Consider the following 17,132-nt stretch of genomic DNA (forward strand, 5'->3'; position numbering starts at 1 on the left):
TGGGCACCCAGTAGGAGGGGCCGTACTCGAAGGTGCGCGCGTGGTGCAGGACTAGGTTCTTCAGGGTACGAGACCGGGTTTTTCGTGTTGCGGCGTCTAGGTGAGATAGGATCTTGGGAACCAGCCGTCTTGGTAGAGCGGTATTGGGGGGGCGCCGAGCTGGCTACCCTCCCCCCCTGTGGTTTCCGGAGGCTTGATCGCCCTGCGTTGCCGCAGGGTCTTCCCGTTTGAGTACTTTTCAAGTTAGACCCAGTGCTGTGGAAGGGCGCGGACTTGTGCGGTGTTACCCCCCCGACGGGGGCTATCTCCCCTGGACTAGCCCAGGGAGGGAGAGGCGGAGGAGGGTAGTAGTCTCAGGAGGCTGTTTGGCGTCTTGTGGTGTGAGCCCTTTGCGCTCTTTTTTTTGCATGAGGATTTTTGAGCTTGGTGACCTCCCCAGCCCGGGATGACTCGTCGGGCTCCCGGTCGCCCAGGTCCTGGTTGCGAGCTCTCTGAGATGCTCGGTTCGTTCGGTCGGCAGGAAGAGCCCCCCAGTTGCGACTTCGTTTATGTTAGGAGACCAACGGGCATAGATCCCGTCTAGTTGGAGCGCCAAACAAGCGCTGTTGCGTGCCGGCCGTCGTTTCCCGTGCGGCCTGACCCGGGGGCGGAGTGCATGAGACTAACCAGCCGTATGCACCCGCCCCTCGCGCTGTGCTTCGGCCCTGGGCCCCCGGCTTTTCAGCCCACAGTGTAATCAACGTCATACATACATACATACATACATACATACATACATACATACATACATACATACATACATACATACATACATACATACATACATACATACATACATACATACATACATACACACGAAAACCCACATGCGGAATTATTTCACAGACGATTCACCTATCACCTGCCCCCACAATTTCTAAGCCACCCATGCATCCCCCCGCCGGATGGCGCACCAGGGGCAGCGGTAGTTCGCGTCCGGGTTTTCCATTGCCATCGCCGTACAACAACCGCTCCAGGGTGGTGTCCATGAGCTCCATCACCAGGCAAACATGCGGTGGCCTTTTTGTCGTATTATTCATGACACGTGCGGACGGCAGATGTACAATTACGGTACGGCAGAATTTGAGGTTATGAAAAACCTGGGAAAAAGCCAGAAGTAGGTTTACTATTTATCGATTAAATGATAAATATATCTAATATTGCATCACATCACACATATATTGAGTAACGTTTTCTCTCTCGTCGCAGCAAGCAGAAAGCACCTCTTACCTATCTTTTCTTCCCCAACCTGCAATAAATAAATCATTTCCACTGCTCGCAAATAAATACATTCTCTTTCCTCGCTCGCTCGCTCGCTTATTACTCCGCCACGCGACCCCGCTTAAGTCCGTGTGTGTGCAGCCGCGTTTGTATAATGGAAGAGTGTCTATATTGTTGTATCTCGACTTGAGAAAGTACCGATCGGCGGTTGCCAGAATCCCGTGATGCGCCCTATCTAGTATACCATGACAAGACACACCTACCCATCTACTTACCTACCTACCTACCTATCTACCTACCTACATACATACCTACATACCCACCTACATACATACTTACTACGCCGCTGCTGTTGTGCAATACTCACTCGAGACTAGCGGCCAGGAGTCGTACAATGTTAGGATGGCGGCATCGCGCCAAGACCTCCACCTCCTGCGCCAATGCCGCCCAGCACGCCCCCCGGGCTCTGCCCCCTCCACTCGCTCCGTCGGCTCCCTTCTGCTGCTCTAGCTGCTCCTGCTGCTGCTCTAGCTGTTGTTGCTGCTGCTCTAGCTGTTGTTGCTGCTGCTCTAGCTGTTCGGCGGCAGTGGCGGCTCTTACAGTGGTTGTTCCCCCCGACTGCTCCCAAATTAGGCCTGTATTGAGCAGCTTTACTGCCACACGTAAGCCGCCGTACACCCCCTCGACCACACGACCAAAGCTACCCTTGCCCAGCACCACCGCACTCAGCTGCACCTCACTACCTCCCCCGTCCAGGTCTGATAGCCCCAGCTGGACGTCCGCCTGTTGGTCGGTTAGTTGGTCGTACAGAATACCGTTAGTCCGTTAGTTGATAGTTCGGTCTCATGAAAGGATAGCAGTGTCACGGATGCATTATGTCTGTAAAATGGAGCAGCGCCTACAAGATCATCTATTTTCAGGCCTATGTGTGTATTGTACTGCGCCCATGATGATGATCTATAGACCATAAACAACTGCCCAGACAGATACATAGATCGATATATCTATATACATATCTATATATATAGATATCTACATAGATATCTACATAGATAGATAGATAGGTAGATAGAGCGTGGGTGGGAGGGAGAGAGGGAAAAACGGACGACGGTCCCCATGCAATTTACCAGATTGCGTGTATGTGATCGACTATAGCTATATAGCTGTCGATCACATACATGGATAGGGACCGTCGTCTAGCTAGGAGATAAGACATTTTACAGCAGATGCATACATAGCGTTTGACTGCGTGCGTGCGTGTGTATTGTGTGTTGATGTTGTTACAGGGTGGTTAAGCTTCACCAGTGGCCTCCTTCCCGAGGCAGTTCCCTGCTCTCCCCTGCTAGAGGGGCACCCTAAGCCATTCACCCCATCCGACTTCAGAGTGTACTCTTTGAGTTTGGCAACTCACCACCAGCATCCAACCAAATCTAGCGGATCAACGGCGCGTCAACTTAGTTCCTGGTCAGCTCGCGAGTTGATTTTATCACGTCCTACACCGTCCACAAGATGGGGGGCCACCTCCCATTTCATCACCTCTCAAACACCCCGAGAGGTCGGCAGGCGGATTTGAACCCGGACGCGCTGGGACGCGACGGGAGCAGAAGCCAGGCCTTAACCTCTGCCAGCCGCCTGCCGTGTGTTATATTAAGTATGCACCCACCGACCTGCATGGGTGTCTTCATCGTGACGGGCATGTAGATCGCGTCAAGGTCGGCCTTGTGCTGCTCTGGCTGCTGCTGCTGCTGCTCTGGCTGCTGCTGCTGCGGGTGGCGATGGCAGTGGCAATCATTTTCCATAGTGCAGCCACCGCCGGCGTGGGTGATAAGGTAGGTGGCAGCAGCGGCCCCGCCGGCCCCCGCAGCAGCTGCCGGCGGGGCGGCATCGACCACAGCAGCCGCATCATCCAGTGGTGCAAGCGATGATAACTGCCGTACTCGTATAACGGAATACGGCCCCTGCTGCTGCTGGCCGCAGCCGCCGCCGTCGCTTCCGCTATATGGCCCACTTAGGTTATTCCAGTGGCTGTCATTTATTGCCCGTCGCAATCCGCCGCATGAAAAATGCATGGTGGTACCAGGTAGATCGATTGCAGGTACCAGCAGTCAAAAGCAGACACAGATAGAGAGGTTGTTCGTATGTATGTATATTTGTACGTACGTGCTTATTGGCAACAGCAGTGAGTGTCGCAGGTTATACATACATACATACATACATACCATGCGCGGGCATCGCAACCGGAACAATCCAAGTAAGCCCCGCCCCCAAAAAAACTTACGACACTCTTTGCAGCTGCTGGTCCTGCTGGTGCTGTAATTTGGTTTCTTCCAGTCCCCCCCGACGCCGCCGCCGTAACACGACCACCACCAGTGATGTGGCAATCATGACCGCCAGTCCTGTAAGCAAATCAATTTGATGTATCACCCCCCCATTTATCCGGAACTTGTACTTCGTAACTGCTTAGGCTTTGCCAATGAAAAACAAACAAACTGCTTGACTGGCAGCTAATTATAATTCTTCAGGTAAATGATTGATTTAGAAGAGTGATGTCAAGAGCCCGTACAAATAAGCGGCGGTGATGTAATGGTGATGTTTGACTAGTTGGTGGGCGGCTAGGACCGACTACGGACAGCGAGGGCACCTAGACCAGTACATCTAGACTAAGGACTTTGCTCTGGGGCTGGACCGTTTTGCAATGCTAAAATACCGTATCAAAAGTTGAAGGTGATTGATTCAAGTCCCAACTGGGTAGGACCTAACAAAACATATCTCCCTAATATCTCCCTAGTAATAGCTAGCGGACAAAGCAGATCTGCTCTAGAGGGCCATGCTACCACTGCACGTGCGATGCGGCGACATGCAGGATAGGTGGGCCCTATAGGGGGCACAACGAACGCTTCCCGTACACGTACGTATGTATGTATGTATGGCATCTAGCCTGCCCTACCCCGATCACGCTTGCAACCCACACCACTGCCCATTATTACGTAACAACCCCTCATTACTCCAACACCTGCTTCCAGCACACTGCCCAGCCCGAACACAATCCTACCCCTAGCCCACCTCCGAGCAAGCCGCCCAACAAAGGTGCCAGCGGTACAGCCCCGCCAGCACCAATCCCTCTCTGTCCTCCAGAAGCCCCTGCAGCCGCTGCCTCATCTTGCTGCTGCTGCTGCTGCTGCCGGGGCGCCGCCAGTGCAAGTTCACTCGCAGGTCCCTAGGTATGCATTCACGTTCGGTGGGTGGAAGGTAGGGTAGGTGGATAGGGGTGGGTTATTGTAGGGTGAAGACGTGGGAATCATACAGCAAGCGCAACGCGACATGTGCGTTTCACAAATTGCATGCATGCAAGTTAACATATGTTAACTTGTATGTTGCATTTTCCTGTATTGAACATTTGCATATACATATGAAAGCCCGTTCCGTGCAATCACGCAACCCATCAATCGCACATTGCGTAGTACTAGTAGTAGTAGTAGTAGTAGTAGTAGTAGTAGTAGTAGTAGTAGTAGTAGTAGTAGTAGTAGTAGTAGTAGTAGTAGTAGTAGTAGTAGTAGTAGTAGTAGTAGTAGTAGTAGTAGCTGCTGGCCACCGGTGAAAAGGCCTCTCAACAAGATACTGGCAGAGCGCCTTGCCACGTACTTGCCATGTAGACGTCATGTGTGCCGTACATACTATGTACGAGCTACTACAGAAGCCTTCAGTGTCTGCATGTATGTATGCATGTAGGAAAGCACATAGTACCCATGTATGTATGTATGCAATACCCACATGAAAACCTTTCCGGGACTTACATTCCGCTGGTTAGGGTTGTCAGCCGCAGTGGCATTAGTGGCGATGATCGGTCCGCCGGTGGCGTTTTTACTCGTGCTACTAAAGGGCTGTGGCACAGCAGCAGTAGTGCTGCTACTAATGCTAGCGCTGTTGTTAGTGGTGGTCCGGTTATCTTCGTCCCGAGGAAACATCGTGTAGAAACATAGCACCGGGGCCCGGGCCCCACACTCCTCCGACATCACTGTACTGCACTGTAGGGTTTAGGAGGCAGGAGGAGTACACATGCATAATCTTTGTGCTCGGGAGGGTTATTCTGGTGATCACGCTGCCCAATAATGGTTCGGGACGTCCTCATCCTTCTCATCACCCATGCATGCGCAGCCGACTTCGATGACATTCAGCAGTAGATAGTAACGTTTCAGGTCCAGCAGCATCCAACGCAACGTTTTTGCCTCCGATAATGGTGTTCGTTCATTGGGGGGTCCATCCACACTCCTATGGACGGTGAGTGTTGTATCTGGTTCGAGCCCCGTCCCGCGTTCTCTTCAATATTTTTAAGGCCCATCATGGTACATATATACATATAGATAGATAGATAGATAGATAGATAGATAGATAGATAGATAGATAGATAGATAGATAGATAGATAGATAGATAGATAGATAGATAGACAGATAGATAGATAGATGTACGTGTGATGTGGGGTCTAATAACCACCAGCATGTCTTTCCGTCGTACCAACTGGCCTGGCAAAACAAAATCTGCGAGGCACCCACCCTGCCTACATGACTGTATGTAATACGAACATGAAGCGTGAGCGTATGTATATATGTGTGGTCGGCTGGGACGGCTTATTCCCACCCGTCACCGCATATATATTTTGAAAGCATATATCAGATATGCCTGCTGGCTTCCTGGCTAGGTGGGCAGGTCTGTATACGTAACTTGTAACTATTGTAACTTGCTAGCTGCTGGCTAGGCGCGCACGTCTTTATATACGTCAACAAAATATACAGGTACCCGTTATCTAGCTGCTATCACACTGGCACACAGGACATCGCAAAAGGACACCGCAGCAGCTTCCGTTTCTTAACACGATCAGGGTCATGTCGCGGACACACCATCCCGTAGTACATCATGTACTACACGCTGGTGTGGTGAGAACGGCAGCCAGTACATACATACATACATACATACATACATACATACATACATACATTGCGAAGATGTTCGTACTTTCCCCCCTTCACCTTGCTGTACACCATCCTGGTGTACTGTAGTACATCGTGCAGCCAGCTACTAAAACTATAATAAGTTCCTCACCAAATAATAAACTTGATAGGTCCATATGATGTAGTTGTTCGGCATGGGTGAGTCGCCTGGGCCTACAAGATCGGCACCGTAGCCAGCCTGGTCGAAGTACATTCCTATTTTGGGCCAACACCGTCGAAGTGCGTGCGCCTTCGGGTCGGGGTCGCAGGGCTGCCACAATGGTAGCCGGTCTGAAAGCTGCTTGCCTGGTTGCACCTCTGTGGGGCGACGGATGCTGCCGGATGAAGCCAAGATCACCGAGTCTGGAAGGCATGTACCTGCGTGCACACGTCTGTACGTCAGTGTTGCTTGTGTAGGTGTTCATTTGTTAGTATTAGATAGTCTACCTACCATCAGAGAGCAGATTTACATACCGAGATACATGCTTAGAGACAGCAACACACTGTGGTATTAATATTAGTTAGTGGTACCGACGAGCGATATGTTGAATCGATTGTTGGCTCATTATAGCAGTACGGGGTACGACGGAATGTAGCGGTTAAAGCCTTTAAGGCTGCTAGTTCTGTGCGACTGTCGTACGAGAGCTGGATCGCAGTGGCGATCCCTTGCATGAACTTCTGCTCTTCCGGTAAACAGTAAATACATTTATGTAGTAATATATGTACATATATGTACATATGAACTATATATATCTCACGTTGTATGTAGGCGCAATTGTAGGCCAGCACGTATGCGTACGGCATGGTGGGATCCTTCGGCATGTAGATTATGATATCCATCCCGGGGGTCTGCAAGCAAGTCGTCAGTGGTAAGTGGTCAGTGGTCAGTGGTAAGTCGTCAGTGGTCAGTGGTCAGTGGTCAGTGGTAAGGTGCAGCATGCATGCACAACAGTATCAAAGAGGCGGCATAATCAAAGCATCTTTTAGCTCTGGTAATAAAGATAATAAGAGTGCAATTAAAGCTTATGCAGGTAGGAGTTGTATGGTAGTACTGCCATACAACTAGTTGTATGTGCGTGGGGAATGACATCTATATACGCGGCGGCGGGCTTAAGCTTGCTTGTGCTAGGGGAGACCGAGCGGCCGACCAGATCTAGAGCGCATGCGGTGCATGCATGCGCCAGCAGCCCTGCTAGCCCGTCACCAGCTGGCGTCTTCAGCTAGCTCAGCGCATTGATCTGAGCTCCAGCCAAATGCAGAATGCGTGGCCAGGGATCCCAGCAGCAGAAGGCAACTGATAAGCAGGCAGGTAAGTAGCCTTGTAGTTAGGTAGGCGGCAGGTACGTAGCTAGGTAGATACAGGCCCGTATAGCAGCTACACAGCACGGCACAGCACGTCAGCAGGCGAGCGCGGCATTTGATTCGATGGCGTGCAGCCAGCCATCACCAGCAGGTCCCAGCAGTACGCCACATAACACTCTACACTTACTCACTCTCTCAACAACACAACACGTTCACTCGCCCACTCACTCGCCCACTCACTCGCCCACACACTCACAGCTACCTGGAAGTACGGCCCCTTCCTGACCCCGTCGATAACCAGCTGGGATAGGCTGAACGTCACGCCCGGGGACAGGACCACCTGGTGACGATGAGGGATTGGGGTAGGGGGGTTGAGGACAGGGTTGGGGGTCGGGGTTTGGGGGTTTGGGGGTTGAGGACAGGGTCGGGGTTTGGGATGGCGGATAAATCCTCCGGAGCAGTGCCGGCGGGTTTGGCTTTCCGTACATGCACGGATCGCTGGGCGGGCGCTTCGATAGATATAGCTAGATTGCTAGCTAGGTAAATATAGATAGATAGATAGATAGAAAGATAGGGTGTATGCGTGTGCGTGTGTGTGCTGCATTCACGAGGGGCATATATGCCCAAGAAGTTAGGCGCTGTTATCCCCCCTATGAGTTGGTAGGCATAGCATAGCATGCATTGTTCTGGTTGGACATGATAATCCTAGAATGTGATGACTACAAGGCGCTAAGTGTGTATGTGCGATTGTTATAGTGGGCTCCAGAGCCTAGTGTGCTGCCCCCTGTAGTTACTGCTGCAGCTGTAGCTGTCGGGCGAATGAACGAAAACGGGGGCCTGCCTCTGGAGATGATGGGAATGCCAGCGGCGACAGAGCGAGATTTTTACTACTTAGAGAGAGCATGTAACGTAACCCTTGTGTATGCTTGCCGTACTAAACGACAGCAGCTGATATACGCAAAGTACTCATTGAGGTGTGTGTGTGTGTGTGTAATAAATACGTTCTTAGGGTGGCTTATCGTCCGCAGCGGGCTCATGGGTACGACCAGTCCATAAACTGTTGCTGTATATACAGCAACCGTTTATGGACTGCTACTGCCACATACACTGCCACATACATACTGTAGGGTTTCAGGATTTTAGGGTTTAGGGTAAACCCAACTTAGGGTTTAGGGTAAACCCAACTGCCACATACATACACATCTGGTCTGGTGGCGCCTTTGTGTATATGAAGGTTCCGGGTTCGATTCCTGGTCAGACCCCCGGCATTGTTCGGGAGGTCTAGGTTTACTAACGCTGCTGAGGTGTGGAGATGAGGTCTAGTTGATGGTCTAAGTTTCGCATGCTGAGATCGTGGTGGTGGCTGATCTATCTCTACGGATGTTGGGCGACTGGATGAGGAGGGGTCTATTTGGCAGGACCCAAACCGCCGTCGGTCGTACGGTATATCAAACTTTCAATACATATAGTCCATGGCCTCCCGGCTTTGACGGAACCCCCCGCACTCGTGCGGCACTTGTAACTTGTAACATACACACATACATATATGTGTGTGTTACATGGTTGGGGGTGCGTGACCCCATACCTGTAAGACTACCCATACGAGCCGAAGGCCCAAGGGCAATACTACAACGCCTAAAAGCCACGGAGGAAAGGAAAACACCGCACATCAGCCATGTGTGTATAGTTGTTACAGCGGGCTGCAGACTCGTGCGGAGTGTATGTAAGTGTATGGGGGCTGCAGGTGCAGTGCGGCGGGGCCCCGCCCGGGCGCGGGTTGGTAAGTACATGTGGGGGTGTGTGATCAATATGAAGAAGCAAAGCAAGAGCGCCTTTTCTACGGCACTGGTAGGGCTGGGATTATGGTGGTTGGGATGGTGGTTGGGGTTGTATGAGGGAAGGCACCCCCTTATCCTAAGTCCCCATACGTGTGTGCGATCGTTACATGTATGTGAGCGTCATGTGAGTAAAGGTAATGGCAAGAAGATAAACAACATTTCCCCTGGTGGTCATCACATGCACGCGAGCGGTGCGCCGCTGGCAGCTGAGAGCTTAAGCTTGTCCCAAGGGTGTTTTCACTAACTCATCAAGCCTGCAATGGGGTGGCGGGAAGGAAAGGTGATAAGGCATGCAAGCATGCCTACGCACCCGTCCGCGAATGTAACTGAAGTCCAGCAGGACCCACTGCTCCTTTGGCGCATAAGCGCCAAGGATAGTAAAATTGCGCTCCAGGCGGATTGGAGAGGCGCGCGCCGCGAAGTCCGAGGCGGACAAAACAATGTCAGCCACGATCAGAGCGGTCTGGACTGTCGGGTCAGCAAATGCCTCCACGAGCCCCACGCCGCTGTTACATTGCACAGTTTTGATGCCATTTTGATCTTGCCTTGCAGGCTGTGTCAAAGCCTGATGCAATTCGCGTGCAAACACGAAAGTGTCCGACGGTATCCGTACGAGTAAAATGATTAGGAGGAAAAACATTTCAGCAGGCGTCAGAGATAATTGATGCGATCATGATAATCCGCATAGTACTGGTGTGCACAGAAGACGCTGTGCTCCGCTATGGAGTTGTACATAGAATCCAACAGCTTCCAGGGCATGCGTACAAAAACTGCATCTGTAGATCTGCTTGGTATTAATTTATCATTAGGCCCACGATAAAAAGTTTTATTCATTTGAAACGTTTAGCCGTCCATAGTGGTACCTGTACGGCGCTATGTTGAATGTGCAACGCCCCACGAAATATGGAAGCGAGCGTATCCCGGGCTAAAAATGTTTACATATACATTCATAGAACGTCCTTGGTTTGTTTTCAAGCATGAAACGGCCAAGCCTTGCATAATGCGTGTACAGTGAAGTGTGTTAGTTGATTTGAAAGCGTTACCTGCTTACAGACATTTTAAGCTCCACCAGAAGTGACCCTGGACAGATGTACGACAAAAGCATGAAGGGACGAGATCTGGTAATAACGACTGCTGGGAACCGTTATCACATGCTCGCTCGGAGCGATGTTCAGGAGCGGTGGTGTTGGGGGTGGCGGGGGCAGGAGTGTTGCCGGCTGCTGTTCGGGAGCGGTGGTGTTGGGGGTGGCGGGGGCAGGAGAGTTGCCGGCTGCTGTTCGGGAGCGGTGGTGTTGGGGGTGGCGGGGGCAGGAGAGTTGCCGGCTGCTGTTCGGGAGCGGTGGTGTTGGGGGTGGCGGGGGCAGGAGAGTTGCTGGCTGCTGTTCGGGAGCGGTGGCATTGGGGGTGGCGGGGGCAGGAGTGTTGCCGGCTGCTGTTCGGGAGCGGTGGTGTTGGGGGTGGCGGGGGCAGGAGTGTTGCCGGCTGCTGAGTGGGACCGGTGGTGTTGGGGGTGGCGGGGGCAGGAGAGGTGCTGGCTGCTGAGTGGGACCGGTGGCGGCGGTGTTGGCTTGAGTGCGCCTTTTCTTCTGTGGAGGAAGGGCCACGGTGCTGACGTTTCCGGAGTTGGGAGGTGGTGGTGCTGGGAAAAGTAGACCTGGAGCTTCACCGGCGCTGCCCGATGGCCCAAGTAACTTCTCTTCCGCCTCGATATCTGTTGCTGGGGGCTCAGCAGTGGCTTTACGACCGTTCAGCATGCCGGCCAAGGTGCGCTGTCGACCGCTGGAGATTTCTGCACGTGTTTCCTTCGTTCCCCGGCGAGATGCCGCCGACATGCCGCGGTCAGCAGTTAGAAAGCATGCTGAAAATACAAGCAATAATGCTGAAGATTATGTATAGGATAGGCGACATGGGACCAATACTTGGTATGCCAAAGTCCACAATTGACCAAGTCGAGTGCTGCGGCAGCTGCAAGTCATCGGTACAGACGCTAGAAATTTAATAATTTCTGTGATTTATCATTGATAACCGTCACCGAATTGTGAAACGGTGGTCGTGACAGTCTTTTACAAAGTCAAACACAGAGTTCGAGTCTAGCGCGCGGCCCTACGGGCCGTAATAGAGGCTGCAAATCACGTCTTTTGGTCGAATTTTGGTCGTTTGGGTCCCGCAGCCGGGGCCGTAAGCCGAATTTCGGCTGCGGGTACTGTGGTACGGACCCGCAGGACCCACCGGATTTGCCGACCTCTTTGCGAGTCGCTCCACCACTCTCCAACGGTTCATTTCACTGAGGACCACCAAAACAACCAACTGGGCCGTGCTCAGTAACAAAGCACCATGGCACCAAAAGAATACCTTTGGTCAAGGTTCGGGGAATCTAGCAACTGACATGTCCTTCACCGACCAACCGACAACCGACGCCGGGTATATATCATTTTTCCGCATCTGATCGCGCGTTTATGCCATGGACAGTTAATCCCGGTCACATGAATTTAAATTGGATTCGTGGCCTGATAGTTACGAGGCTTGGCACTTGCCTATTCCGCGGCGAATGGCAACCCTATTAGGCTTAATAGTATTTTCTTCCGGTAACGCAAGCCCTCAGGCGCTTTCGTGCATCCATCTGTTGAGCGAATAGTGTAACATTACGAGGTAAACTCGACGATTGGCGGCTTCAACGCGCATTTCCAACATGAATCAACAGTGTTGCGGCGCTCATTCACGAGTTCGCTGGGAACCTGCGGTACGCTCAGATTAGGAGGCATTTTTTTGCTTCCTATTTGGAAATGTTGCATCCGTCGTGGCATGGCAAACAGTTCGTTGGCATTAGTCTTTCTTTTACATTCTGGCCAGGATGGACCATTGCAACGCCTCTCATTCAATTCTCAAACGTCATCTTCGAAGCATGCAACCTTAGTCCCCAGATACCAGAGATACTATGCAACAACCATGAATCATGTCGAGCATCCCACCCAAACCCGCACGCAAGTCACCTTTGCTTGAAAGTCACATAATCGATTACCCTCTTGCAATGGTCATACCAGGTTGAAGCCTACTTTACGGCCTGCTTCGGGGCCAGCCGATTAGCTGCAATGTCAGCTGCACTTTCCAGGCCGAGCCTAACACCGAGTCTACGAGTCACGCACGCAAGTCACCTTGGCTTGAAAGTCACATAATCGATTACCCTCTTGCAATGGTCATACCAGGTTGAAGCCTACTTTACGGCCTGCTTCGGGGCCAGCCGATTAGCTGCAATGTCAGCTGCCCTTTCCAGGCCGAGCCTAACACCGAGTCTACGAGTCAACACGCTGCGAGCACGACCGCAGGTACGGCAAAAGCAACTATATGCCGCTACGCTATCGAACAAACGGCTCGCTCTGAGGTTTAGCGCGGCTTGAATTCAGCCCTACGTCGTCAATGCTAGGTTGTGAGGTTATGCACCGATTATGATGATGATGATGATGATTTTGAGGGATTGATTATAGCACCTGTCATTCAATCATTTACCTTATAGCACCTGTCATTCAATCATTTACCTAAGATGGAAGTTGCTGCCAAACCTATATACATACATACATACATATCATTATGCAACACAGAGCTTATGGGCATACGCCATCACACTACATATCACATTACAGCACATCACACATCGCACCACGTAATGGCTCTCCCCACCCGTAATGGCTCACCTCCAACCAGCTGCTGCGAATCTTCTCCTCCGCACGCAGGACGTCATGAAGAGGCTGCGACAGGAGCTCTGGAAGCAACAGCAACACCAGCAACAGCAACATCAGCAACACCAGCAACGCCAGCAACAACAGCAACAACAGCAGCAACACCAGCAACAGCAACACCAGCAACACCAGCAACAGCAACACCAGCAACACCAGCAACAACAGCAACACCAGCAACACCAGCAACAGCAACATCAGCAACACCAGCAACACCAGCAGCATCAGCAACAACAGCAACACCAGCAGCAGCAGCAACAACAGCAGCAGCAACAACAGCAGCAGCAACAACAGCAGCAGCAACAACAGCAGCGATCTCAAACGCTCCAGGTCGTCAAGGGAGCGGCGGTTGACGAGAAGCAGGTCGTCGTCATCACTGAAACGGTCACCACAACGGTGAAAAACGATAATCTGGATCTGGATCACTCCCAACCGCCGCAACAGTCGCAACTGCCGCATCAACCGCCACTGCTGCGGTTGCATCCAAGGTTGCCGGGGGTTTTAATGTTGTACGGCAGCGGACCGTACGACATTGAGTGGGATCCAGGTGCGTGGCGGTTAGGGATGTGTGTGGGAGATCGGCGGTACGGATTACCCACCTTGAAGGTGGGGTGGGGTGGGGTGGCGTTTGATGCTTTATGGTGTGCATGCCTGTGTTTTTTTATGTAATATGCATGTGACATAGATAAAACACCAAACGGAATATTATTACCAAACGGAATATTATCACCAAACGGAATATTGTTTTTCTGCCGTACGCTGTACGGCGCTGTACATGTAGGGCTTCCCGAGGTAATTGTTAACCGGTATGCTGCCGAGGCGGTGCTCAAGGTGTGTGGCTTCAGGGAGCTGGGTTTGCGTGGGGAAACCCAGGATTGGGGGTTGGGGGGGAGGGGAGGGGGAGGGGAGGGGGGGGGGAGGGGGAGGGGAGGGGGAGGGGAGGGTAAAAGAGAGGGGATATACGTGGGTATTGAGGGGACCATGGCAGACGGGTGTTGAGGTTGGTTTGGCCTGATTCGCCGTTCACACACACACGGAGGGCCTTACGGCTTTCTGTCAATCGAACGTTCCCGGCTTAACCGTTCTAATCACCTCCTTGACCGTCATGCCGTACAGTCGCTACTCAACCACCGAATCAATCTCCTGCCATGCTGTGTTTTGATGTCCAACTAAACTAACTGCTGTCCAACTAAATTAACTGCTTAGGGAGCGCACGTGTACGCGCCAGGCATGTTGGCGGCATCCGCGGGAATCTCCGCCGGCGACCTGGTAGCCGTCAGCGCCGCCCTGGAGCGACCCGTGGGTCATCATTGGAGTGGTCAGCATCGGGATGGTTCCGGAGACCTGGAGGCACCATCCTCCGCTTCAGCTACTGCTGCTACTGCTACTGCTACAGCTACTGCTACAGCTACTGCTACTGCTACAGCTACAGCTGCTGCTACTGCTACTGCTGTTTCTGTTTCCCGGCTAGCCGTGGGGATCAGTCGGGGTGCTGTGGTGGCACCCGATGGGTCCGTACCCCTCGCCTGGGCGCAGGGGCAGCAGGCGCGGGTGAAGAGGACGAGGGGGAAGAGAACGATGACAAGCGGACCGGAGGGGCCGTCATTGCACACCGCCACCACCACAAACATCACCACCACCACAAACATCAACAACAACAACAATACGAGTGTTAGTGCTGCTGCTGCTGCTACCGCTACTGCTGCTGCTAATGGCAGTACGACTACTGTACGTCCTCTGGAGGCCGCCACTTTCCGCAGTAATGAAGACGACTTAGACCGCAGCGACATCAGCAGTAGCTGTACGAGCAGTAGCAGTACGAGCAGTAGCAACACCAGCAGGCGGTCGGATCGTGTCTTCTTGGGTTTGGGTAGGGCGGCGACAGGTCGAAAGGCCTTATTTCGAGCGCAGGAAGGCCTGGCATTGCAAATGGAGCGTCGACTGTACGAAGTACCGTCCTGTAACGGTACGTGTACGGTGTACGGCAAGTTATCCACGTGTTGTCGTATAGAATTTCGACTATATAAATAGTTTGTTACTTAAGTAGGTCATTTAACTATTTAGTCATCTGTAAACAGTAATGAATGGGAATAGTATCGAAGAAACAGAAGAAGCAAGCAGACCGGACAATGGGTCATATGACCTTTTTAAATGCAACTGACCTTGCTAAATGTAAAACATGTTAGCGCATTATCTTATTTCTCGAAGGCTCGGGATATGAATAAACGATATTAAGGAGGCAAACCACACGCTACGCGTACGTATGTAGGCTTGCCCAACAGAGGGGTATTGTCTAGCTGTGAAGTGGTTGCGGTTGAGGGTGCTGCAGCTTATGTTGTGATGGGTCGGGTGATGTGTGGTACGCGCCCGGAGAGTCGAAGAATGAGGTGCGATAACCGATGGAAAGCTTCAAACTTCACACACTACCAGGACTTGCCGAAAGGCCGACGACTTGTTCTCTGGGGTGCCTGGAATGTGTTTGGGTGATCCTGGGACATGATGTGAAGATCTTGAAGTTTTCTGTAGTCTGTAATAAAGACAAACACGGTAATACAAGCAACATGAAAATGTTGTTTTCCTTATCCTTTCTCTCTTCCCTGTCCTCTTCGTCCTTTTGTGCTCTCTCCCTCCTCCATCATACCCTCATCTTGTCCCTTTCTTTTTTTTCGCTCTTTTCCTTCTCGGAATGCGAGCTAACTTTTCCTCCCCTTCCTCTCTCTCTCTCCTTTTGTCCCTTTCCTCCAGCTGTCCCTCCTCTCGCTCTCTCGTGTCCCTTTTTCCAAACACCTCTGTCCTCTCCGTCGCGTTGTCTTCCTGGACGACTTAGGGTACATTAATGTTGCAGATGTGCTTCCTGTTATGTGAACAATTAACTTCTTACACCTCTCTACCTGCAGTATTCGAGCACAACGTTCTATGTTTGTACGATGTTTTGACCTTTTAGACGTGTTCTATGTTTGCTGCTTCACGTTGTGTCATGTTTTCTGGGATGCGTTGGGAAGATCCCGGGAACTTGGTTGTCGGAAAAGACAAAACACGGCAATACAAGCAACATTAACGTGTTCCTCTCCCTTTTGTCCCTCTTCCCTCTCCTCTCCCTCGTCTCTCCCTCCTCTCCCTCGTCTCTCCCTCCTCTCCCTCCTCTCCCTCCTCTCCCTCCTCTCCCTCCTCTCCCTCCTCTCCCTCCTCTCCCTCCTCTCCCTCCTCTCCCTCCTCTCCCTCCTCTCCCTCCTCTCCCTCCTCTCCCTCCTCTCCCTCCTCTCCCTCCTCTCCCTCCTCTCCCTCCTCTCCCTCCTCTCCCTCCTCTCCCTCCTCTCCCTCCTCTCCCTCCTCTCCCTCCTCTCCCTCCTCTCCCTCGTCTCTCCCTCGTCTCTCCCTCGTCTCTCCCTCGTCTCTCCCTCGTCTCTCCCTCCTCTCCCTCGTCTCTCTGTGAACGCTTTGGCATTTATCTTGCGGAATCTTACAGCTCTCTTCCTGCAGTTCTCGAATACAACGTTCTATATTTTATTACTAGCTCTTCTTAACTTATTTCTCTACTTTGCTTGCCATTTTTTCGGGCGTCACATCCATATGTCTTGATCGATTTCCGTCAGTGTGAACTTTTGTAACCGCCTTCCGGCCGCCGCTGCTTCACACTTCACATCGTCCGGACTTCTGCGATTTGCATTTTACCGCGTTTTTCTTTTATTCTATAACACCGCGCTTCGGTCCCGGCCGCAAAGCGCCTCTTGTTTCAAACGTCCCTGCCGGGTTGCGCTCTGTTGCGCAAAGAGCAATTGTGTCTCAGCCCCATCATGCTCGTCCATGTTTCATCCAACATCGAGGTCTGGTTAGAAGCTGCAATGTTATTGCAAACTGCACGCACAATGTTTGTAAGCCATTAGGTAAGTAAAATTTAAGAATAAGCTTTCTGAGCATTTTGTACCTTATAAATATTACTGGCAATGGCTCATCTGTCTGTCTGTCAGCCTGCCAGTCCGTGTATTTGTCTGTCTGTCTGTCTGTCTGTCAGTCT

General features: G+C 51.8%; 2 protein-coding genes across 2 annotated transcripts; one reads left to right on the plus strand and one right to left on the minus strand.

The window, feature by feature from the left end:
* Positions 1-6,072: 6,072 nt before the first annotated feature.
* Positions 6,073-10,026, minus strand: VOLCADRAFT_100140 (uncharacterized protein; the record flags this gene model as incomplete). Its single annotated transcript, XM_002958779.1, has 5 exons — positions 6,073-6,177; positions 6,359-6,624; positions 7,005-7,095; positions 7,805-7,888; positions 9,697-10,026. The coding sequence occupies 5 exons, from the start codon at positions 10,024-10,026 to the stop codon at positions 6,073-6,075; spliced, it is 876 nt and encodes a 291-aa protein (XP_002958825.1).
* A 2,611-nt stretch (positions 10,027-12,637) lies between these two features.
* VOLCADRAFT_100141 (uncharacterized protein) lies at positions 12,638-14,290 on the plus strand (the record flags this gene model as incomplete). Its single annotated transcript, XM_002958764.1, has 4 exons — positions 12,638-12,709; positions 13,448-13,664; positions 13,899-13,948; positions 14,234-14,290. The coding sequence occupies 4 exons, from the start codon at positions 12,638-12,640 to the stop codon at positions 14,288-14,290; spliced, it is 396 nt and encodes a 131-aa protein (XP_002958810.1).
* Between the last annotated feature and the right edge of the window lie 2,842 nt (positions 14,291-17,132).

The sequence above is a fragment of the Volvox carteri genome (assembly GCF_000143455.1).
Source record: "Volvox carteri f. nagariensis unplaced genomic scaffold VOLCAscaffold_106, whole genome shotgun sequence".
Taxonomy (NCBI): domain Eukaryota; kingdom Viridiplantae; phylum Chlorophyta; class Chlorophyceae; order Chlamydomonadales; family Volvocaceae; genus Volvox; species Volvox carteri.